General features: G+C 29.4%; 3 protein-coding genes across 8 annotated transcripts in view; 2 read left to right on the top strand and 1 right to left on the bottom strand.

The window, feature by feature from the left end:
* LOC111033411 (uncharacterized family 31 glucosidase KIAA1161) overlaps nt 1-26,986 on the bottom strand; it is a 92,374-nt gene that overhangs the window by 14,654 nt on the left and 50,734 nt on the right. For 2 of the 3 annotated variants that reach the window (XM_022314123.1, XM_022314122.1), the window contains exon 2: nt 8,076-8,191. In XM_022314123.1, coding sequence (XP_022169815.1) covers nt 8,076-8,191 — 116 coding nt within the window. Of the gene's footprint in view, nt 1-8,075; nt 8,192-10,445; nt 10,703-26,986 lie in introns of those variants that run through there. The other variant, XM_022314124.1, reaches the window with a different exon arrangement.
* Nucleotides 1,368-26,986, top strand: LOC111033415. 4 transcript variants are annotated; one of them, XM_022314131.1, is made up of 3 exons: nt 1,389-1,876; nt 1,944-2,094; nt 20,535-20,614. In XM_022314131.1, exons 1-3 carry the CDS (start codon nt 1,737-1,739, stop codon nt 20,559-20,561), a joined length of 318 nt encoding a protein of 105 aa, XP_022169823.1. In that variant the 5' UTR covers nt 1,389-1,736; the 3' UTR covers nt 20,562-20,614. The 4 variants fall into 4 exon arrangements, 3 of the variants coding, with proteins under 3 accessions (XP_022169823.1, XP_022169824.1, XP_022169822.1); XM_022314132.1 differs by lacking the exon at nt 20,535-20,614 and adding an exon at nt 26,817-26,986 and having other exon boundaries at nt 1,391-1,876; XM_022314130.1 differs by lacking the exon at nt 20,535-20,614 and adding an exon at nt 17,305-17,524 and having other exon boundaries at nt 1,413-1,876.
* LOC111033413 (semaphorin-2A) overlaps nt 21,680-26,986 on the top strand; it is a 373,923-nt gene continuing 368,616 nt past the window's right edge. The window contains exon 1 of the mRNA XM_022314127.1: nt 21,680-22,310. The gene's annotated coding sequence lies outside the window, so the exon portion shown is untranslated. The remainder of the gene's footprint in view (nt 22,311-26,986) is intronic.

The following is a 26,986-nucleotide window of genomic DNA, read 5'->3' as shown; positions in this document are numbered from 1 at the left end:
AATAATAATAATAATAATAATAATAAATTTTAAATTTATTAAAAAATTAATTAAAATATTTAATGTATTAAAAAATTTGAAATAAAAACTATCCTATCTTTTAAGTTGGACCAAATTACACGCGGAGTAAAAAATTTAATCAAAATCGGTAAAGTGGTTTAGGAGTCCATTGAGGACAAACATTGTGACATGAGATTTATATATATTAAGATATGCATAATAAACACTACATTAATATAATATTATGCATATAAACTCTATTATAAATTTATAACAAAATATATTAATATAATCAAGGAATATATTTTTACAACGCAGTAAAGAATTTTACATTTTAGTTACGAAATAAAAATTTAAAATTTATGAATTAATATTTATACCAATATTTCATTGAGTGGTTCCCTTAAATGTTCACCTCATACATTTTATTCACATTAATACAAAAAAGTGTATGGATAGAAAAATTATTAAAAGGTCAAAATTTAATAGAAATATAACATATTAACTAGGTAGTTCAATTTAAAATCATCAGAATTATAATAAATCGACTGCGGTTATCAAAGAAAGGTTGACGGCCGTACTGAATATACTTTTAATATAAAAAAGAGTTCTACACAATGCTTGGTGAATATGAAAAAAAAATCTCACGAGTATAATATGAATAGCTGGGGTAGTATAACATACGGTTCATTTACAAGTCATAAAAAAAAAACCTACTTCAGATTTATATTTAGTTGATGTTAGCAATAACACTACCACTCGTATAAAGTTCAAAACTAGGCCAACCAATGTTACTTTATATTTTGTACGTTTCCTATTTTTAAAAATTATATATTTATCGGTTAGACAAAATACAAAATAAAAACACGAAAAATCCATTACGTGATTTGAGGTCACCCTTAGTGTATAGTTTAATGATATAACACAAGAATCAATATTTATAATGTTTATTTAAACATACAAAGTCAAATAAAATGAAAAGTTTCTCAAATTTGTGTCATCGGTTAGTATCCAGGACAAATGTCTCCGGATGTAACGAAGCAAGTTTTGTCATAAAACATTGAACAGCTTATAAAAATAATTGTTATTGTTGCTGTTAATAATAATAGTACAGTTAAACAGTATTGTTTTAGTGTCTCACAATTGACGATAGAAAAAGTAAACTTTTTACAACGCAAACAACAATCTTCGGATTCGAAAACACTCGTTGTCGTCTTCGTGTATGCCTATAAACTATGTTATGCATGTTAGACATCCATAACATAAAAATAAAATAATATAACATTCATTGCATATTGTACAAAACTACAGAGGTACTACTGATAACTAGAATAATGAACCACTTACTAACCGTATGAGTCACACCTAGGCACTTCATTCTCCTACTTAAATTGATTCTGTTATTTAGCCAAATTAAAATTCATTTATCTTCAATATAGTATATTACATTCGTGTGTATATTTCTGCAAAATTTAAAATACCTTATACATTTTTGTATTTTAATTGAGTTTCCACCCATCATCCTAATCTAAATTAAGATAATATAATATGATACAATTTGACTCGAGTTCAGCGTGACCTCGCACTGAAGTTTTTACTCCAAGGTGGAAGTATGCGACGCACGTTTCCACATTAAAACATGTTGTGTTTCTTTAAGTAGCAATTATTGAATTACAGGTAAACCGAGATATCTTAGCATCTACTTCGTGTAGATTTATTTATTATAGTTCAATGCAATGCGCACTGCAGTGATTGATACACTTCTGCCATTTCCGGAAACTTCATGTTGGCCAACATCGTCGTCAACTTTGTTCGACTATGCTGTCTACCGTCCATACGATACGGTTTCGTTTGAATCCACGGTACACTTACATAAGTAGAAAAAGTCATAGAAACTTTAATATCAAATAAAAATAAAAAACACAAATCACTTCTCGTTACAGTGTCAGTTTTAATCTAAAACGGAAGAGGCATGCTATACAGTCGGGGCCGTCCTCCCGGAAATTTCTGGGAACATTTTTATTCCTTATGAACAATATAACAACATCGTTAAGACATCGTTCCTGGGAGTATAACAAGTTAAAACGTGTATTTGTAAGTAATTTGTTTATTTCTTATAATCGGTACTCTGCATAATTTTTAAGTTAAAATTACATTTTAAAAAGCGGACAAGCAGTACAGTAATTGTAGGGCGTACCACGTCATATAAAATTCAATGAATAATAATTGTATACCGTATAACTACTATTAAAAATGTGTCTTAGCAAAAATGGTCTGTCAGCGTATATTTCTAAGGGTATTTTATTTTATATTTATATTGCTATTAAAACAAATCGCATTATAATACTACAATATTAGTATATTTTGTACGACTAATATATTATGTTTTTATTTACATTCTTACTACTTATTAAAATAATAACTATGATTACCAAAAGGTAATAATTAAAATTTTAAATAAATGTTATTTATTTTAGTTTTACCGAATATTTAAAATAGTAGTAATTTCTACTTTTGACTATTTGAAGTACAAATTATACATGATTTAGTACCAGAACCTTCATAAAACAGTGTATGGTACAAAAAAAAACAGAATACAACTTTGTAAATCCAATACAAATAATCATATAGCAGTTTAATATAATTTTACTAGGTATCGTAAAGCGACAGAACAAATAATCTATGCCAAAATAAATATGAGTCAATTATCAAATAAATGTGAATCGTTCATATGTTATAATATATAATTTAACTATTATTCATTTTCACGCTTAAGTTGATAGCTGAAAAATTATGTGCAAATAATGTATTGGGTCTTTTGTGTAGAGCCCATGTGATAACTGATAAGCTGCACCATGTGCAACATAGAATATGTTAACGTTTACCAGCCTAACAACTAACTTAGAGTTGTTGCTCTTTAATAACTTAATATTTTGCATTAATATTTAAAAGTTACCTAATCAACACATTTATACACATTAACACATTCAATATATCTTTAAAATTTATCAACTTATTATTATATTATTTTGTGCACAACTATGTAAACGTATACAAATTTACTAAAAAATACCCTCAAAAGCTAAAATATTGTCAAAACATTAAATTTCAACAGTGGGGTATTTTTGTGAAATACCTTCACCAACAATATTTTTGATTTCAAAAATGTAATCTAAAGTTGTTGTTAGTTTTTCCTACAGAATAAATTAAAGTAGACACTTATATGAGTGTTCACTAGAAGTGCACATTTACTATGATATCATTACTAATTTAACATTATTAATTTTAAATTTAAAAGCTTAATTTATTTTATCATATACAATACTATATTATATAATTCCATTGAGTTTTTTCCCATATAATTTAACTACAGGTATATTATGTGGGTATTGTAATTGACAGTGTTGGGTAAGTTACTTTTAAAAAGTAATTACGTTACGTTACTCGTTACTTAGAGATAAATGTAATAAAGTTACTTTACTCGTTACTCAAATAAAATTGTAATAAAATTACATTAATTTTCAAAAAGAAAAGTAACTACATTACTTTCTCGTTACAAAATTTTTTTTTTAAATTTCTTAGCGATTATAATTTTACTAAACAATAACATAACTAAGTACATTACCTATAGAAAAAAGGTATGGCTTAAAAATGTACAGTTAATGCATAAGTACATAACAAAATTAATTACTTATAACTATTAAAAAATTGTAATAATTAATTGTACTTATATAAGTAAGTATAATGTATAATATGTCATAGACTCACCACATAAATCAACCTATTAAATAAATAAAAAAATAGCTTAATCAAAACCTTTATTTTACAATTACTTATTTGTTTTTTAAATTAACTTTACACAATAGAGTATCTTCGAAGTTCTTATCGCTCATACGCGATCTTTTATGATAAATAGCACCACGTATTAATAGAACTAAATGAAATTATATCTTATAAATTATATAAATAAACCAGTCCAATAACAGTGTTTGGGTATATGTATACGTATTACGTATGTCGTATAGCCCATGCTATAGATATTCATGGAAACGTGTATATTATGTACATATTATTTAGAGGAATCAAATTAAATAATAAATTTAATCTATTCTTGTGATTTACAGTACCTACATTAGACCTGTCAAAACCATGGTGGCGATAGTTCAAATTAAATATATATATATATCTATATATATAATATTAGATTGGTATTCTTAACCCTCACATTATAGACATATTTTTAAAAGATTTTTTTTCAATTTCCAATAGCTACTAAATAATTCAAAACTGTAATGCGTTATACTATAAAAATTACTTATCAAAAGTAATTTCTATTTCATTTCCGTTACTTGAAAATTATAGTAATGAAATTACGTAACTCATTACAAACAAAGTAACGTCGTTACAGTAACGCGTTACTCTCGTTACGTTACTACCCAACACTGGTAATTGATCAAAACACAAAATGAAATATTTGATTGAATTGCGCTATTGAGTATCATAATTCATAATGATTAAAAAATAGCATGTTTATTATTAATTCTCATGCACTTTACGACATGCCACGCTATTCACGAACATTCCTGGGAATTCACTCCATGTTAATTTCCAGGCATTTACCTTCCTCTGGCTACTAGCAGGATTATATTTTCGAACTTCAGACGAAATACCTACCAGTTTCAAGAAAAGTAACAAAAACACGTGCATATAATAAGTGTTTCAATTTTCCAATTTTATTTCCACGAAGCCCATCTCAACAACATATTTTTAGCCGGAGTAATACGTTGTATGCCAACACATAATAATAAGAGCCATTTGTAACAAGATATTTTTATTAGTTTTAGAGGTTGCTATGCTGTTGTGCTGTTACAAAAATTGAATTATAACAGTCGGGTATTAAACATATCATACACAATAAATGATCAAAAATGTTTACACTGAGTATAAAAAAAATTACGATCATTTTTGTTTGAATATCAAAATATTTCAGTTCAATATTTTTCAGATCTATAACGCATTATAGAAATCTGATGTTCAAATTTTGACGAAATTTACATGTTAAAAGAAAATATAACGATTTGTGGCTTGTTGAGGCGTAGTAGAGGGTAGTACGCTCAATCTGAGGCAACGCTCTGAACGTACTTACCAGTCGTCGTTGCTAGCACTCGGATGGATGACCATCCGGGTTTTTAGCGACACATCCTTGCCACACATACAAACGTGTTCCAACCAACCACCCCCGTCCCACACAGTACCAGGCTAATGACCTTAGTAGCTGAAGCCTTAATCCAAAAAAAAAAATATAACTAAGTTATAAAGTTTCAACTAACTAAGGATAATATTCCTAAATTACTACAAAATAACTAAGTTGAAACTTTTTGTCATTATTCATTAAATATATTAATAAACATTATACAATAATATGTTTAAAATATTAGTGCAACCTACCATATTTCTAATACAGAAAAATATATAATATATAAATTAATATCTTTAGAAATAAATAGGATGACAAACCATTTCTAGTCTCCACTCAACATTTTTTATCATACACAAAGATTTATCATTGCATTTAATTGAACAGTGAACACACTACAATTGCATTATCTCGAGATACGGTGCGTAGGTACCTACTATATAATTTTGGAGCGAGTTCTTCATTGTTTTATGTATTATTAATTTCTTAAGAAAGCGCTCAAGAGAGAAGTCAAATTAAAATTTGGAAGTAATTGTCGTTTATTAATAGTGTCTATTATAGTTTTTAGTTTGATAGGATTATTCACTTTTTCGCAAAAATATGTGTGATGTATTTAAGCTTAAATAGTAGTTTGATTCTAAAGAAAAAAACCGACAAAAGGCGTCTTGTAGAAATGTATCATATAATAATAACAATATGTGTAGTCAAAATTACTTAAGCACCTTATGATACAATGAGTATATACCAAAAATTCATTATTTGTTCAAAAAAATTATTTTAAACGCTTAATAAGTTTCGTTTACTTTTCGTTACATAAGATTCAATCGAATGTTAATCAAAATGACAAATTCATATAAGTGAGAATTATTATTTATTTTTGTCAATGCTTTTAATCATTTGGAAATTTATTGTTTCATAATAAATTTATTACATTCAATTTTAATATAATGGAAAACGAAATGAGTAATAGAATGGAAAATATAATGGACAATTTTAAATAGTGTTTGTTTTTACAATTATATATAATTTGTTTTATTCATACTAAATCATAAAACGAGTTTTTGGAATGAATGAGTCCAATTTTAGAAGATTTAGTTTGTTACGTGCTGTATAATATGGAGTTGAGCAATACAATTCCATAAATTAAATTGTTTGTCATATTTTCAGAATGATTATTATAATAATATAATATAACCTAGTGTTTTACATGCTCATAAAATATGAAGAAATTGATTGTCGTATTACATTTCTCTCCTCTATTCAAATCCATGAATACTATACCACTATACCAGTACCATTATGTTATAATATAATATAAAATTGGTGTTCGACCACCGTAGTTTTAGTATAAACATTGTTCTTCCGCCGACTGCGACGTCACAGCGTATTCTCGTGGGCTGTCGTTTTCGTTTAACTTCAATTTAAATAACTTTGAACATTTTCGTAAAATTAAAATCCGTGGTCTCGTTATCGCGTGGCCCGCACCCCCCGGACTGTCACCGTTGTTATTATCTTGAAATATTATATATTGTATAAACGAATATTATTTACGGTGAAAACGAGTGAAACGAGCGGATTGCGTGCGAATTACGACGGCATACCACAATGCTCGCATTATAATAATATTGTGAACATGAATCTCTGGTGACACCACAACGTGTCGTGCCCATGATTTTAGATAGTTGTGTAAACACACTAAAGTAGAAAATAATGAAAAAAAGTGTATTTATATACTTGGCACTCCGACATTCGTATAAGGTGTTTACAATAAAAAGTATAGGCAAGGTCATGAGAGTGAAAAATGATTTTCCGGTTTTTCAATGTTCTAAAACAATTCTTCCGCATTTAGTTTTTCTTTAATTTTCCATATCGTTGTAACGAACAACTAATTGCATCATATTGACCATTAACTTACTCAAAATTCTTAACTAAATGTATATGTCACTATATTTCAATTATGGTGCTCGTTGGTGCTGAAAATATATACAAAAAAAATGTGACGTAACATTCCATAAGGTTAATATTTTTACTTCTTCATGGTTCTTGATTCATATTCATATTCTGCAGAGATCTTGATTTGAAAATGTATTATTTTAGTAGTATCATATTTTAATGACTGTTGGTGTGAAATAAGTGTAAGATATGTGACGAACTTTGTTCAAAATGTCTTTATTAATAAACTAGAAACTATTTTCTGAATTATTATACTTAAATAAATATAGATATTATATATAGGATACATTAAAATGATCAATCTATCTACTAAAATAATATTAATATATAAAAAAAAAGTGAATAAACCTACTTTTTCAATCTAAAAATTCTTACATGATTTTTTTTTTGAAAAATATTATTCAGTGTATGTATACAGCTTATACTATACACAGTTGTACTAGTCATCCGTTGCCAATTTATAAATTGAATACTACCGCTTTAATATTTTTGTGACATTATAATATGTATTTTCTAATTGATGATTTATAAATTTATAGCTCAATACTAAATAGAGGTAATTATTAGATAGAGGTTTTTCGTTATTGGTATATTATGCATTGTAAAAAATTAAGATCAGTTTTTTTCTAGAAAAATTATGGTTTACGGATAATCATAAGAACTGTGTAAGAAGAAAAAAAGCTCTTAATACCGACGCAAATAAAAATATACTCCCGGTCTAAGATTTTCTCAGACATTTCGTGGTGGAAGCTGCAGACCCTTCAGCTCTCCCCCCCCCTTTTTTCCTCCGTAAAACGCCCCTGGTTGTATATTATAATATTATTGTTATTTATTATTATTATCCTCACTGCGCGTCGGTCGACCATTGTCGTCCTGTAATAATTTATAGTAATATATTTTACATAACGGTGTCGTGTTCACTTACACTGGTCTTGGCTGAGTACCGTGATGCGTCCGGTAATTGACGGCCACGTCTTCCAACATGTCACTAAAAGTCTCACTGGAATCATATCCGTTAAGTCTGACCCTTTCCGGAGTGAGCTGAATAAAAAAAAAAAAAACCCATAAACAAATGAAATAATAGCTTTTTATTGTACACTGCCAAATATGTTTTTTGGGACTAACAGTTTTTTTTTCTTCACATTTTATGGAATATGAACATTACTATGGTGTTATTTTAATACGTTTATGCCGTGAAACTCGTAAATTCAAATTTGGACACAAACGAATACGATAGTTACCTACGCGTTGTAGGCGCCTATAATAGAAATCGATAAAACTCTGTTAACCGATGGTTCGTTGGTTGCACGAGGGTTCGCCTCACCGAGCTGCCAATAGTTATAGCTGGAATATATTATATTATATGTGCGATGTGGGCATAGTGCACGTGTGTTAATTAACGTGTACTTCATTAGTGGAATTAAATAAATAAATGTGTAGTTATTCGAACGTGTCTTAAGCACTCGTAAATTCGAAGTAATGGTAAAATTCAAATTCAAAATCTACGGTCGTAAAATATTATATTCGTTTGATTTTATTTCAAGTATAAATATGACGCACATATTATTACATATTTTTATACAGTTTATGTAACTAGAAGAAAAACAATATTTGACGATCTGGAAATAATTAAGAAAATAATTGTTCTTGCTCTGTCTAAAATAATAATAATGATAATAATAAATGACAATATGAGAGACACACAATCGACAAAATGTATTATTATAATTACAATAAATACTTAAAGATTAAAAAAAAATCAGTGAATTATTCCGCTCCACATAACACAAAGTGGAAAATAGATATCGTAATGTATTATCTCTTTAAATTTGTATAATTTACAAAGTTTAGTGACGTACAGTGTAGTTAGGACTATAATATTACCATTGTATAATAAGGCACAAACCATGTGCATAATTATTTTGTTTGGATTCAATTGGTTGTATTTGCTTTAAAGTTTGAGGGAAATGTCTGTATTGATATAATATATTAAGTAGGCACTCCCGGGGCTTCACGCGAGTGCTGTAGTCATAGTATTATAGCTCCGCAGAGGGGCTCAATAAGTTGACTTCCTTATTGCACAAAGTACACAAATACTAACAACTTAAGTTCAACAATAATATCATACACACGACTCAGTTGCCGATTGTTTTTCATTAAGTATAGCGTATTAAAAAAATTTATATTTCTTTTGTATCGTATTCGTTTTCTGTTTGCGTATATGGTATCTAAGACAACAAACATTAGGAAAGTTTATTTTCCGTCATTGACGACCGCATTACTGTTAACGATTTGTCGATAAGAATAATGGCAATATTTATGGTGTTTTGACGTTATCAAATGTACAATCAACCTAAGGACTTTTATAATAATGCGTATAAAAAATGGATTTTTTTTTTAGACACGCAATAAAGATTTCTTCATTTGTCAGATTCGTAAAAATGAAAGTTATAACGTCTTGATAACAGTTGTAACATGTAAAAACCATAATAATAAATAATAATTAATGATAAAGTGCATACAACAATAATATGTAGAGGGTTATTTCTAATGCATCAACCAGCGGTTAAGTATTAATGTAACACTTTAAATGTTGTAAAAATAATGCCCACGTATTAGGAACTTACTGAAATTACATATTGTCATATTGATAATATTATATTATGTACCAATCAGAAACTCTGCACTTTTGGTATTTAATTTAATCATCGGTTCATATACCTTACAATGGTACCTATTAATATATAGCTATATAACTGTATTTTGCTTGGGAATGTCAAATTAAAAATGTTTTTTTTTTTATTTAAAAAGAAAAAATATAAGTACGATTTTTCTTACAAAATTCCTTTTTTTATTATTGACCTTAAGTTAATATGTAAACAAACATAATATTTTCAAATACGTTGAGAGTTTTTGAGATGCTTTAAGTGTAAACTATAAAAATGATGTCTTAGTATTATTATAGAATAATATATGATGTGTTAACTCGGATTTTAGTTAGAATTATTACGATACGAATTTCTAATTTGACTGCTCTAAGTATAAACACGCTAGGATATTATACTGCATTATAATATTTGAATACTCTGATAATATATTGTATAAATCAAGTTTTTGTTTTAAATTTACATCAAAATAAATATTTAAAATTGTTTACATAAATTAATGTAAAAACTTTTGAAAATATACAACATCTCGTTGGTCGATCAAAGAAAATACTATGTTATTACTTATACATTACCTACCGGAAATTAGATATCGAGAAGTCAATTTGTAACTTCGGATGAGATATTACCTGAGGATCGTACTCAGCTGGTTCTCCGGTGAAGTTTTCCGAATAGCAACTGTTGTCGGACAGATTTCCCGAAGATTCATTGGAACCTATGCAAAAAGGAGTCGGCACGCTGTCCATGGTGTTGACGAATTACAATTGGAACTATTCATCTCGGGAGTATAAAATTGTGGATTACACTAAGACGTCGTCGTACAATATAAATTACGATCAATTGAGCTCACATGTGACCTTAGTGACTAGTGAGGCCGCGTTCACAGCAGAGAGTAGTTAAATTGACATTGTTGTGCGACACACTTACGTGTAACCAACAATAGGTTATATTGACGTTTTAAATATTAACGTCAAAAAGTTGCTTATTTCGAGATACGATTTAAAATAATTCCCATGTTTTTATGTTAAGTTATATTTTCATTCAAAACCATATTTTAGATTTTGTGTATAGCGATGAATGTTTTCGTTTCAAAATGTTTTTTTTTGTCTGTTACCATGTTGTAGAGCATAAAAAAATGTTTTGATTTTAAACATCGACGAGGGTTGTAGGTAGACAATTTGTTTGACAAACCAAAATATAAACTGAATATTAATTACTTATAATCGAGAAATTATTTCTTTTAATATTCACGAATCTTGAAAATGTATTAATTAATTATTTTAAATTCCGTGAACACAACTACAATATGTTTATGTAAGACACACGCTAAACATAAAACAACTGACAAAAATACACCCTAATTAAAGTAAATTTGTTAGTTGTAATCATTAGGGTCTGAAATGTCCTATTCAATGTATGAAATCGTATGATCAACAGACTGACTTAACGTATTAAGCTTTTCGAGTTATACTCTCAATGCGCCTCGTAAAATATAAACTTTAAATTATAAGCTTATGTGTATGCTGTAAACAACAGAATATTCAATTTCACTAGGGAAAATCACAAAAACATTGTGACAGCAGTGTCTTCCTAACCGGATATACATATTATAATATGCGCATATATACGGACATACCATTATATATTAAATATTAATATATCATTTAAATGTACAAAATATAATAATAATAATATATTATAATATGGGAATAAATAGAATATCGTATAATCGGACAATGCGTCAATATACGTCAACCGTCGCCGTAATCCATACCAAGTCATGCGGTTGGCAATTTCAAATCGATTTGCCAAAAAAATAAAAATAATAAAACCTCCCCCTCCCGATCGCAGATGGATATATTATTATGCTGGCTGCAGGATTTCTCCGACGGCTTGGAAAATTATTTCTATGAGATAAATAAACATTGTCCCGTTTGGTATTGTCTATATATACACACGCACGTCATGTGAACAAAATGGCTCGATGTACATTATTATCATTATTATTATTATTATTATACAAAAAGGTTTTCGTGATTTGTTTGGCGTATTTAAATTCTGCACATACAAAGTGTAATATAATGTCCTCAACGAGGATTTTCGTTGTGATATCGGGACCCACATGCGTACACACACTTATATTCTTGTATTATTGGTATGAACCCTTTTTCGGACGCCCAACAGGAATAACCTTTACATACTCAAACAGAATAACTTAGACGTCCGTCTAGGATTATTCGTTGAACGAGTTCCAACTAATGCGTTTCTAACTACGGTGGATACGCATTACTATATAGGTGTATATATATATATATACATGTATTATAAGTGGATATTGGATAATATATGAACATATAATATTATTATATAATCATGCAAATGTAAACTCGATGATTTAGAACCGACGAAATAGCCGAATTTGATTTCAATTAAATATTTAAAACCGTTCGTTTGCCGACTAGGTGGAGGTGGAGTGGAGATTCAGTCAGATCATCTATAGGTACTTCGAAAAGCTGCATCCGGTACCATTATTGATGCGGTCAATAACGAATATACATTCAGGGAAGACTTATATTGTCTACGCATTTCCGCTGTATTAGCCGTATTGTCTATGACTTGAATTAAAAAATTTACTGAAAAGATGTCACTGTAATCTGAGATGCAGGTTATGGTACATATTAATAAACTCCATTGAGCTAAATTTTATCTCACACGCAGAGACAATATTTTAATCGGATATCTTCATTAGGGAACATCATATAAACAACCAAACACTATATTGATAATTACATATATATATATATATATATATATGACAGTTTCCTCGCGAGCAATATAATATCATTACACGTTTTTCCCATTTGATTCCGAGTATTTTGAAAATCCGTCATCTTCGTACAATAATAGTTGGTATAAATAAGTTTTTAACAACACGGCGATGACCCAATTCAATTTTATCATTATATTAGATTAGAAACCATTAGACAATGTACGTTTAGAAACTATTACACACGACGTTATAACTTATAACGTAGGTAGGTATAATAATATATAAGCTATTGTTCTAAAAAAAAAAAAAAAACGCAAACAAAATCGATAATAGAAAAATGTGCCTACGCAACGATGGCGTATCGTTATTGCAGTTATCATAATAACCACGACGATTTATACCGGAAATATAAATCCGCAAACGATGTCGACTTATTGGATTAACATTGAACTTTTCGTAAGTAGGTAATAACGTGTAACGTGGTTGACTAAATTCGTCGACGGTCTTCGCGATTTCGCTTTAACGTACGGGGCCATATAATACTGCAGGTACAAATGTCGCGTATAATAATATTATATAGAGTGGGCACGATTATACTTTGAAGAACTTTTCAGCGGATCTTATAGACGTTATCTCGTGTCTGCGTTCTTTGGTACGCCGATGAACCCTTCTGCTGAACGTCTTGCAGTCTCCGCTCAAACAACCCTTCCCCTCGATTCCCCGCCACGGCCGTCCGTGCTACGTCACATAAATTTACAAACAAAACGCGCAGTGGCGGCAGAGTATAATATATATTTCTCTCGTCACTACGAGTCTTTCTCTCTGACGTTTATCAAACGAGACCGCCGGCCCTCCTCCGCATATCTACCAGCCGCGTGCAAGGCTGTTTCAACCCCATCGTCAAAAATGTACTCGTTTGAATGAAATGTTATAACGTATATATATATATATATATATACACGAGTAGGTACACACAGGTAGGTTTTTACATAATACATATATATATATAAATGCATGTATGGCAACTAAAAGTATAATATACCTTATCCCGGAGACGTATCTTTTTCGCACCGCACAGCCAACGGGCGAAAATCTGTCACTGCAGAAGGGATTGCCGTGGTCGGCTAATCACCAGACCGAATTTCCGACGTTCCGAATTTCGCTCTCGGAAATCGGAATACTCTCTCATGCGAATTTATACGTATCTACACGGTGCTGCGTGTGCATAGGTTGTAGATTAATATTTAATGACGGTTAGTCACGACATTATGAATATTTCACCAGTCGGATATACCTAGGTACCATAAAAGTGAAATTAAAAACGGAAAAACAGTAGTTACGATGTGCACACTCGTGGAATTTAATTTCAAGGAGCTGACGAAAACAATTGGTTTAATGGGTTTGGGTCTATCCTTAAATAACGATATTGGACTTTTGTCTTTTGGATATGTATTCCGAATATATAATAGCCGTATAGGTATTGAAATCTCTAATAAACAGACAAATCTCGAGAGCAGTTTTTGAACTCTTCTCGCCAACTACTATTTATAGACGTTTATAATATTTATACTTATAACGTTAAAATTTGACTACCATCATCGATTGAGCTACTTAAAGAAATTGAGTACCTATAATACTTTTCAATGATAATTTGCCATTATTGTATCCTCAGAGCTAAGGCTACAACGTATGACACTTTTATGAAAAATAAAATATAAACATGAATTAATAAATATTTATATTATATAGGTACAATTGACATAGGTATATAGAAATAATATTATGTATTCATAATTGTATAAAGATTATTGGTTTGTTTTTTATACGTTGAATGGAGTGAACCAAATTCTATTAGAAATTCTTTTTAGAAATTAGGAATGTTCCAAAAATATTACACAATATTTTGTTATCTTTTTTGTAACTGTTCGGTTGTTTAAAGTATTCGTATTTTACTGACACGCTTAATAGTCGTTTTGTCGAATGAAATGAACGTTTTGTACAGTGCAGCTTGTGCACTTCAATCCAAAATTAATGATCCTCGCCAGCGCTTTGATTTAAAAATTAAATAAAGTAAAAAAATCTGGATGAATTACGGACTTGGGGAGTGCATAATATAATTATTATACAATCTGCGCAGTGTCGTTTTTGTTGTAAATCGCGTGGGTGTTCGATGTGCTGCGTGTGACGATTGTATTCACGGAGCTTGGCACTTGGAACACGTGTATAATAATATTATTGCCGTGTATCGTGTATGCCCATACGTATTAATTACGATATGATAATGTTATGATAATATCCACGCAATATTGTAATGAACAACAGCACCTCTTCGTCTAGACCTGAAAATGACGTTTCATATGCGACGATATACCGTCGCACGCCCATTATTGTTATTTATCTATTTGTAAACTGGATTATTCAAACAATCTCAGTGTTATTGTTTGGTTAAGATAAAGCGCTGCTTAATAATATTTACATTTCAGATAATATTTTATAAATATGCATAGAAAATGTATTGTTTCGAAAATAGTTCGATGAAATTTGTATAATTAGGTTGATTGTACGCACGAATATTTTATTGCTTGTGTATATTTAGTATATTATATCTATTTATTTAAACTTAAAACGATGGGTATTATACAAATAACAGTATAAACTTTTATTATGTTGTACATTGTGAGATCCAATCCAAATATTCTAAATCGTAATAATAATATTTAATAGCCACACACATGATAAAAATAAAAAACAAAGGATGTGAAAAATATTAATATTTTTTAAACAAATATTTTACTTTCATAGATAGTATTCTATACATGTAATACCGTACAGTTTGATCAGTATATATTATTAAATGGTTGGTAAGGTATTTATTTATAAGAAAACCTTTATTTTTTATTTTTGTAGCAGTAAAAAAAAAAAAAATAGAAAAATTCTAAAAAATATTTGAAGGGTTTTTGTTTAATATATTATGATCAAATCCAAAAATACAATGTAACTTCAAAAGGTAAATACTGTTACTTTTTACTTTGAAATATTTATTAATTTTATGATATTCAAAACATTTATCTATTTAATAAACAAATATACCATTTTATGAAATTTGACATCGTTTTTAAAAACCGATATTATACATTTTTATTACTGAAATAAGTTACCAATATTACATTTTTAATTTATAAGCTAATGCCTAATACTATTTAAAGTTTAAGTGAGAAAACAAAAAAATTGACAATAATACAAAACACGATTTATTGGCACTTTAGGTAGGTACCTACTCTTATTTTATATCTAAGAATTATTATATAGCATAATATTCATTGTAGAAAACCACATAAATGTAAAAAAATAATAATGAATACACATTTTAAGTATACATACCTACATGTATAATAAATAATTTAATGTTTAATACTTACTCGATTTTATAAAATAACGGTTTGGTCGTTTGTTTGGTACCAATTGAAGGAACAAAGAATATTGTGTTAGCATGGGTAAGTCGGATGTTCAATAATGCTCATCAATACATATGTATTATATTCAAATAAATAAAAACAATATTAATATAATATTATTAAGTACAAAAAAAACGATGGGGATATTATTATTATTTTTTATATAATTATTTTATAATGCGCGTATGTGGAAGTACCTACAATTGTAAATATTTATACCGATTACCACTATGTATATATAGTATATACCTATATAAATAAGTAATTTTATGTAGGTAGGTATAATATTATAATAATATATCCTATATAGTGACATACTTATAACATATTTATTTTCCATTATACAAAGATAAGACTGAGTTTCCATTTGAAACGGGAAATATATTATTATCATTGTATAAAACAATTTTTGTATTCATATATATTAGTGAAATATAATATTATCCATGGATCTCAAAATGTTAAATATTTTTAAATGTTCCTATTGTAAGAATGTTTGACGAAGCAGTGAAAATAATAATATTAAAAACATATGCGATGGTTTATTTTTCACGTACCTGCCTATAATTGTAAATAGCTAACTATATTTCCGACAGAGTTATTTTTTTGTATTGATAGTCATCACTATCTTCTTTGTGCATGATGAAAACTCATGATAGTCACTAAAATAAATTCAACAGTTTTAATGTACGTTTCAAAGGCTCGTAGTTTATGAGAGATCTGAAAATCTGAAATGACATCGTCATGCTAGAAACTTGAAAACATATAGAAATTAAATTCCTCGCCTGTATCAAAACATTCTACGATATCATTGGAGTTGTTAGTTGCAAAGACTAGCTATCTCAACAAACCAAATACCTAAATATATGAGAGTATATCCCATAACTTCCACATAACATTTCAATCGAAAACCGAAAGCATCCGAGTTGTGGGAACTACAAATAATTCACACGCCACGGTGTCATATTCTGCACTTCGCAGCGGACCAAATTTCTAGTGGGAAACAATGTGGAAATTCTTGACTATTCCGTCTCAAAACTAAACATTTCCAATCGTATTGAAATAGTTTTATTTCAATATAATTAGTGATAATCTTATGGGTTTAATGGTAAAGAGTTTATTAAATGATGCATTATTACGGTTTTATTGACGTAATATTATTATACTATCAAATGCAACTGTGATAAAATAAATTTCAATTTATTTTAACATTTTTTTTTTTGTGAGTACGCTTGATCTTTTATTTGTTTATTTTTTAAACAGGTTAAGTGCCTCTCGAAGTCAATACGCATGCCTTGATTGCCATAGTTGGAAAAACTTATACTTACCTTTATAAGCTAACTGTTCAATTATTTGCTTGGTAATGTGGACCCGGAAGACAATTTGTATTTTTGTTCGTAGTAATACTATGTTTTATTTCATGGAAGACGAAAACGTTTTCAACAATTTGAAATACTATGATAGAACTATTTATTTTTAATATACTGATGTTTGAATATTGTTCAAACAACATGTAATATGTTGTATTATTTTAAAGAATGAACCACTGTTTTATTGTCATTATGAGAACGGGTAAAAACATACCTTTAATGTATTAATCTTATAAATTTTAATATTATTTTGACTCATATGACTGATATATATTTTACAAATAAGTAAATAATAGTGTATTCAACAATAAGTTTAATGGGTAAAACATAATATAGAAATCAAGTAACCAAATACTAGATTTGCAACATAATAATAGGATGCAAATAATTTTTCAACAATTAAATGTTTAATATACTGAATAAAATCCTTGATTTATAAATGAAATAAAATGCACAACTCTAACTCTAATACTGCATATTATATATACATACATTTGGAACGTTTAATTATTTTTTGAAAACATGATAATATATTTAACTTGCTTTTTATGCGCCTACCTTTCCGAATTTCTAACATTTATAGCTTTCTGAATGTCTGATGCGTGCCATTTTATTGGTGGATTTGAATCACAGTATATTATTATTCATGTGAAATTAACTAAATTAAAGCTGTTATAATTACTATTTACTAATACGTATTATATCATATATTATATTATACAGAGTATATTAATTTATGTCTATTTTATATATTATATGTATGTATAGGTACATAGGTACTTATCTATAAAAAAAACATGATCATGTACTGCTTTCAGGGAATTAAAAACTTTTCGTTAAAAGGAAATGCCTTTTCTTCAGACTTGTACAAACGTATAGTGGCTTAACTGCATTTGTTTTAGGAAATTAGATTGTTGAGGATTAAAAGCAGTTAAGGAATGAAACTCGCTAATCAATAAAAACTTCCAAAAATAAAAACAGCAAATTGTATGATCAAAATATTACCTACTCACTGTACATGCTTGTTCGGCGTGAATGTGTGAGTTATGCTTATTTCAATATTATTTGATGGTTGGAACATATAAACATGTTTAAACAACATGAATTTAAAACGAATAAAAATGTTCAACCGTCACTTATAATTTGTGGTAATAGTTTTAAAGTAAATATTGAGAAAGGAATTAATCAGGAGGCCGAACATGTTTACACGCTTTGTATAGGTACATCAAATGAATAGAACTCTGATACTTATTTATTTATATTGTAGAATATCTTAAAATTTAAATTTAAATTGTTTAAGATGCTGCCTACAAAAACGATACTTGTTTAAAAGGAAGGTTTATTGAACTTAAAAATGTTAAGTAGATTAAATTGGTGAAAAGATTCTTGCAATTAAAACACTTTGAGATTTTAAACATTAATAAGAGTTTATACTTTATTTTATACTAACTGCTACTGAATTATGCAAGTAAAAAGGAAAAACTTATCTCACAAAAAAAAAACGCAAATTAATAGTATAAGATATTTATATCATTTTGTCATGCATTAGGTTTTTAAGTTTAATATTACAAATTTTACTTATTTTAAGTTATGGTCATAGTGTTCCTAAACGTTCCTATAAATGTGAATTTCTTTCTTTGATTGTTTAAGATCTCTGAATCCTACTAAAACGTTCCCAAACTAACACATTTAATTCGTTAGATCGTGTGTTTCATTGAGTATAAATGGAGTGCCCTTTCTTTTAGAACGAAACGTTAGTTCTCTTCATTTTTTTAAAACATTTAATATAGTTTTTTACGTTATATAAAACATCAGAAACAACGTCTCTTAAAATTTATGTTATAATGTTATGCGGGATGTAAATCGAATTACGTACGTTTTTGATATGCGATAAAAGCAACTTTATTAAAGTGTTTTTGGAAAATTTCAGCCCATTCGTTTCATTAACACATATTTATTATTTATCGTATGATATGTTATATGTATACATTACCATTTATATTTGAAGTTTATTATGATGTGTATAACAATGGTGCGATTTGAATTTATTTTTATTTTCCTTCGACAACAACAACTGTCGTAAAATTCCAATAGGACAGACCTACAATAATCTAAAGATAAGTAACGACAATGTTGTTGTGTATGTCACATATTTTCCACTTGTGAACAATATCGGTTTGCGGAACATGCCCAAAACAGTAGCTTTGACATGATTTTGAATAGGTTGAGGGAGGAATAAATTATGAAAATAAAACTTAGTAAATAATATGTTTCCCTGAGTTACAAATTTACCAGAAACTATATCAGCTTTAAGCAATGCTTTAAGTTGTATTCAAATGTGAGTCGTCATTTTTTTAAAGATTAGAAAATATCAAAATGTTAACAAAACGTATGTATTTTATAAACATAAAACAATGTTTGCTATGTGTACACTGCATAGGTATCAGCATTTGAGAAATGGAGAGAAAACCGTAGACTATAGTATAAAAATTAACTTAAGCAACGCGTAATAATAAACTGTACACATTTTATACTAAAAAGTTCTCAGAAAACCAACGAAATTATAAATTATTTGGAGCCTAAATCTTTGTTTGGTTGGTTAGCGTGGTGGGAGACATAAGCGCCGAAACAAGATAACCAAAAAATAAATCGTATCGTACAAAAGCCCAAATATCCTAAATACCTGGTAAATGAATTATCTGTTTATGATAGAGTGTTAAAGTTTTTATGTTATAATATACAAAATAAAACAAGTTATAACTTTTATAATACAACTGTATATTTTTCCTCTGGAAAGGAAATTGAGGAATCATAAATATATATTTTTGTATTGTTGATTCTAAAGCGATGAACAAAGTTATCCCCGAAATTGTTTAGAAAAAAAAACTTTTATCCACCCAAAAAACATATCTATGTTAACATTATATTGTTGGTATTTGTATTCTGGTATTCAGTAAGCATGCGAATTTTTTTTAATCTTTACCATAAATTAATTGTACAAATTAATTACAAATAAAGGCATTTTATGCATTTTGTTTATTGAACAAAAACATAGATATTTAAGAGAAATGGCCAGTTGTTACATACTTACATTTTACATATTATTATATATATTGATTCTAGTACAAATCCCACACACATTTGGGCTGAGATTTCGGACAAGGACATTACGCAAACTACAAATGCAGCTGAATCATAATATTTGGTCGGTTTATATTATAATATTTAATGTCTTTTAACACTCTGTTCAGAATCTAAAATCAACCACACTGTTATATAAAATATAAATATAGGTAAAATGTATATACATACATATAATTTTTTTTGTCAATTCTGTCATAATAATAATTATATAGTTTTATATTGACACCGATGACATGTTATGTTCACACCTTTGGCGCTTTTATCACACAGCCGGTTGAAAGTGACTCATCTAGCAATGTCTATTCGAGCCATCGCAACGTTTCGTTCTCCTAAAGATTTCGACCCCATCGTCTCCTATACTCTGGTGGGTACTTATCCAATACGACATATTATTATATTAAACTCGTTCCGGGCTAAAATAACGAGCTTTTGTACCGCCTATGCATGCGTATATATCATCATATCGCCACAAAGAACAGAACCGACCATAAGTCAGACTGCAATGCGTACAGCACGGAGACTTGCACACAACAATAACATCAAGAGCATTTACGCCGGAATAATACATAGAGTAGTTTTTTTTTTTGGGGGGGGGGGGGGGGGTAATGGGAGAATTTTTTTTCGATTGAAAAACAGACGCCGGGGTCGGCAGGGCTTATAATAATAATGATAATGATAATGATATAACATCACCTGTCCGTGCCGTTATGATTCATTACGTTCGGCGTTTGGCTTGAAACTGTGACATAATGTCGCGGCGTACGTGTGCATTATGACGGACGCACGTTGCGGTCGTCCTTTGTGTTTACGTGCACCGGCGGCGGATCATAATATCCTACGTCGTGTGTGTGTGTGTGTGTGTGTGTGTGTGTGTGTGTGTCTTTGTATATTTTATGTATTTGTGTAATTGTGTACCTGTGTGTATGTGTGTGTGTGTCCGTGCGTGTATATTTGTGCAAGTGTTGCGTGTACGCGCGCGCGCGTGTGTGTGTGTGTGTGCACGCCTGTGTTTGTGTGTGGCGCGCGCTGTGCGGTTGCCCGGCCAACGCGTCTACAAACCGTATACGCGCGCCGCCGTCGACTGCGACTGCGACTGCGACTCCGACGACGACGAGACGACGACTTAGCTTGCCCGTCGCCGCCGCGTGCATCACACGGTCGTTCCCGCCGGTCGGTCGTCCCCGTCTGTCCGTTGCCGCCGTTCGTTCGCGTGCGATTTCGCGTTTTTCGGCAATATTCCGATCAAGCGACGTTGTCGTTAGTATCGTTTTGGTTTTGGTTTTCTTCCACTCGCTCTTCCGTTCCCGTCCGACCGTCGTCGAGCGTGCCCGTGTTTGGCGCGTTTTCGCGGTTTTTTTTTTTTACACTAACAATATACATACAGGTAGGTTATTACCTGTGCCCCGATGTATTTACCGGGTACACGTTGTCCGTGTTCGTCCGATCGCTCCAGACACTCGTATAATCGCGGCCGTCGGTTTTGGCTCGTCGTCTTCCCGACATCACTTGTGCGTACGGCCCGTTTAAATATTGTAAGGCCGACCCGACTCGCGATCGGTCGCGTGTGACTTCTCGTCGTCTAGGCGTGTGGACGCAAAACCCGAGAGTAAAATTTAAAACCTAAGAAAAAAAAAGTTCGATCATCACGTGCGGGCATACACACACACACACACAGACCGTCTGATGTTATAGTATAATTCGTTGGTCGGCGTCGTCTCACCTGTAAACTTATAATTCGTGCTCGTAAAACCAGAGGTGAGTAACAGTCACGCCGAATCCGTGAAAGTCCGTTTCCGGTATGATTTGTTATAATCGATATATTATATATCTATATAATTTAATACAGTAGTAATATTAACGTTTTTATGAATAGTACGTTTATACCTAACATGAAATAATATTATGATATATTATAGTGTATCTACCCAAACATAAAAGTGTCCATGTACTTCACACGCGTCGTCGACTACGTCGAGATTTGGTCAGCGCGACAACACGGGAAAAATCATTTATCATGGTAGATATCCGACAGCAGTCACATGTGCGCTGACAAGCGTAATCAGTTTTTTTTTTTTAGGTATTGCTCTACGTCCGTATATAATAATATTTAACATTTTTAATCCTTTGCATCTAATAACAATGAAGGGTAGCACCTGCACTGAAAAACACACACGAGTATATAATATATGACAGTCAGTCACCTTGTTATTCTTCAATATTATTGTGAGCATTTGTTGATGAGATCGGACTGCAGATTGCGGTATAGGTATAATACTCGTATATTATTACATCTATAACTTAGGTTATATAATATGTAATATATATTATTACGTATAGTACCCGAGAGCGTTATCAAAAAATCATTTCTTTGCATTCACACGATTTTGGGTTACGAACCCGTTGGTTACTGCGCAAATTCCTCCGAATAAAAGAACCGCCTATAAACTTGTTGGAAAGGATTAGCAAAAGGGTTCGTATCGATGAGCTTACATAAAAAAAAAAACGACGAAACCAAACTATAAACGAAATTTTCCGTCCACGTGTATTCTTCGTGCATGGAATCGTGAACCTTATGAATAGATTTTATCTTTATCATCCTCACCAGAGTAAACAACTCGTAAACGAAATATGTTTTCTTTGTTTCATAGCCTCTTGTACGGCCAGATTAAATATAAATATTAAATCATCAAGATGTTGTCAAAATATTTTTGTGATTATATTTTATACTCAAAAATGTAATGGATATTTTATTTAAAGTACATATTAGTTTATAAATTAGTAATTAGTATTAATATTCATAATCTTTAATTGATAGAATTGTCCTCTGAATCGGGTGAATAATTGAATTATTTAAATAGAAGTTCTCATTGAAATGAATAATATTACACCTTATAAACGTCCATAGGTGCACATATCCTTATTTCTTAGATAAAAAGTAACTTCGATGGAAGGTTTAAAATATAAATATTGTATCCAAACGACTTTTTTTGTAGATTAAAAATATCCTTATATTTTTTTATTGACAAGACAATAAGTTCAATTTTTTAATTTATAAATTTATAGTATTAATAATAATATTATTTTATACACTTCATTCGGAATATTTTCGTTCTACAATAATATGTAATATGTTAGTTACACACTTTTACAAACTTCTAGAAAAAAATGTATTCTTTAAAATGGTACGCATTTGAATGTAAACATTTTTACTAGTTTTTTTTGCTAACAGAAAAATCAACAAGTATTTTATTGAAAAAATCTTTGGCCTAGATGATAATTCATAACACATTTAATTTCATTCTGTAACCATAGGTACAGGATTTGATATTATGACATGCATGTTCGGTCTAATAATACTTGGTACTTATGATGTATGAGCAACCACGTTTTTTATGTTGTATTTTTATCCTTCAAGATTACTTTTCTGTTCAGAGATGAACTATTGAAAATAGTTAAAATAGTTGATCAGGTGTATTTTTGTGTTACCTAATATTTTCGATATGAGATCTTCGAAGTATGATAAAATTATAGTAATTGGATCATACAATTATATTCCAAGACATAATTTTTTCAGATAATATAATAATAATATAATAATAATAGAAAATTCATGGTTACCTACGTCACTACTTGTGGTGCATAAAAATTAATCCAACCGTATATTCTAGAAGTACTTCTAACGTTCCGTCTCCTTTTCCGATAATACATCATTGTTCAAAACGATGGCAACTGAATGCGTTTCCACATAACTATTGAAAGTCGGTAGGTAATAATTTTCGAAGTATCATTTTAAAGTTTATAATATACTTGATGATAAATTTAAGAGTTATTGTTCATCTATATAGACTCAAAGAAGTAATGCAATGACGCAAATAATAAAATACGATCACTATAGCATACCACCATTATTATTATTATTATTATTATTATCATTATTTTTTTTTTTTTTCATCTTGATCATATATGAGGAATATTCAAGTTTTTTATATTCGTTATTTTAATTATTATACATTTAAGCAACTTCATTTGCACCGTAAAAACAAAATAGGCACTAAATACATTATCATTTAGGAGAATTTGTTACTTACATTCTACAAATAGTAGGTAGGTAATAAAAAAATACATAATATAATCCGTGGGATTAATCTCTAATATAGTAGGTGATAAACTAATAAGAAATACCTATAATCGATGTTTTCTATTTTCACTAAACCATGAATTGTGCGTTTATATAATCAGTTATAAAACATATAAGATGTATTATTTTCTTTTGCGAAGAGCAAAAATAATTAGCTACGCTTAAACTGACCCTGAGATCAGCTCCGATAGTCTCTCATAAAGTCCCGAAAATAGAGTGAATCAACTTAGCCGGATCAAATTCTCAGTTAAAAGTATGCATTTCGTAGCCACTTCATGAAATTGATCTTTTCATGAAAAGTTGTCAATTTCATAAAGTGGAAGAAACTTTTTCCCACTGTGAAATATTTCACTAAACTGTCACTTTTCCATGAAATGGTCATTCCAATTTGACATAGGGTAATTTTTTTAAAAATGTCACTACTCCCTTTTTGAATAAAAATATTTACCACACACAACTGTTATTATAATTATTATTACTAGGTAGGTATTAATTGTAAGAAGACTTCAAGACTTCTTGAATTTGCATGTTGTTTTTTGGTGGTAGTAAATTATTCTAACTAAGATATTATGTATAATAACGTACGTTTTGTGAAAATTGAAATTATATACACAGTTTGACTTTGCATAATATTTCTTCGTGTTTGGAAATGTGTTACTATGTTAGTATATATTTTTTTTTGGTTTTTTAAATTGTACACCTATTTTAATAATTTAATATTTTAGGTTAATACTCAATATTATTGTGTTTTTATAAAGTTATAGGAAAAATATTTCCCAAAATGAATTATCTTTACATAATAATTGTTTTTATCGATTAATGATTTAAATCGAAAGTTGTACGATTATTGCCATCTTAACTTTAAGTTCTATAAAAAAATAAAAATCAGTAAGTGTTCGTGATTGCAGCGATTTTTATTTCATATTCTAGTATTATGACTTATTAATTTACATATGTTACTTTATATATACCAACAAATTAAAGTATATTTATTATTTATATACATACAACTTACATTTGTATAGTATGTAAAAAACCGTGTATGGCAATAATTAAATAAAAGGATTAAATTTGTGTGGTAAATGTTATATTAAACAAAATAAATGACCACATTGTGAAGGAGTGACCGTTTCGTAAAATATTTTCGTATTTCATGAAGTATGAAAAAGACGTTTCATCTATTTCATCCATTAACTTTTCATGAAAAGATATATTTCACTAAGTGGCTACGACATATACACTTCAGGTCAAAGGATTAACATTTCTCATGCTGTATCTTTCTACGAATTACACGGTTACTCCTTTTTTTTGTAAAACTTATCACGTCAATATATTACGGATATAGCGGTCCCTAAAAATAACCTATCCACCTTCCTAAAGTTTACGATTGAAATCGAGTATCCTAAAAACGCCAATTGTTATATAGTTTCAAAACAATTGTTTGAGTCTGGTTGTAAAATTTTTTATAAACATTAACTATTTTAAATACTGTACATCATATGTATTTTTCAATAGACGCATTATAGGTATGCGTACGGAGATACACCAATTAGACACTTATTCTATTTCATCATTGTTATTATTATTATTATATATTCTTGCTAATACTGTATAAAACAATATGAATACATGTATGTTTCAAAGTATATTATTATAATGAGGGCTGTGAATTTGTACGTTCCAAAACTAACTTCTTTTAGCTTATTGTAAGACATAGCTTTATTCGCATTTAGTTAGAATTTTGTAACATGGTTTCTTAGGTATTTTTCCCTTTTTTTTTTAGTATTTCTAACAACCATTTCGATAAATCAATTCACACCGAATTTATAATTATTGAATTTTTAGAATAATTATGTGTAAAATCATCTTCCATATCTCCTTAAATAAGTACATTTTATATTTTAGTTGGGCTTTTGAAAATTCAACTGCATTTTACACAACGTTGTAAAGTATTTTAAATACATTTTTAATGTTTTATAAAGCATTCAATTCACAGCCCTATAATATTATTATAATATAATAGGTTTCGCTGATATATATTGTATTATGAAAGTAATAACTAATGTAGTTGCATAGTAAATGTACCAAACATTAAGTAAATATTTTATTTTTTTTTATTTTAGTTGTCTGATGCTATGTAGCTACGTTTAGATGTTTAGATCAAACAAAGTGATCGTGACCACATTGGCATATTTTCAAGTATATCATCGTATAGACAGTATGTCAACAGTGAAATCGTCGAATAATATATTTACATTAGTTTTGGAAGCTGCGATTCAAAATTTCTACCTAC

Source organism: Myzus persicae, unplaced genomic scaffold (genome assembly GCF_001856785.1).
Source record: "Myzus persicae strain clone G006 unplaced genomic scaffold, MPER_G0061.0, whole genome shotgun sequence".
NCBI lineage: Eukaryota > Metazoa > Arthropoda > Insecta > Hemiptera > Aphididae > Myzus > Myzus persicae.
Note: the sequence above shows the minus strand (reverse complement) of the source record. Positions and strands in the feature narration are given on the sequence as shown.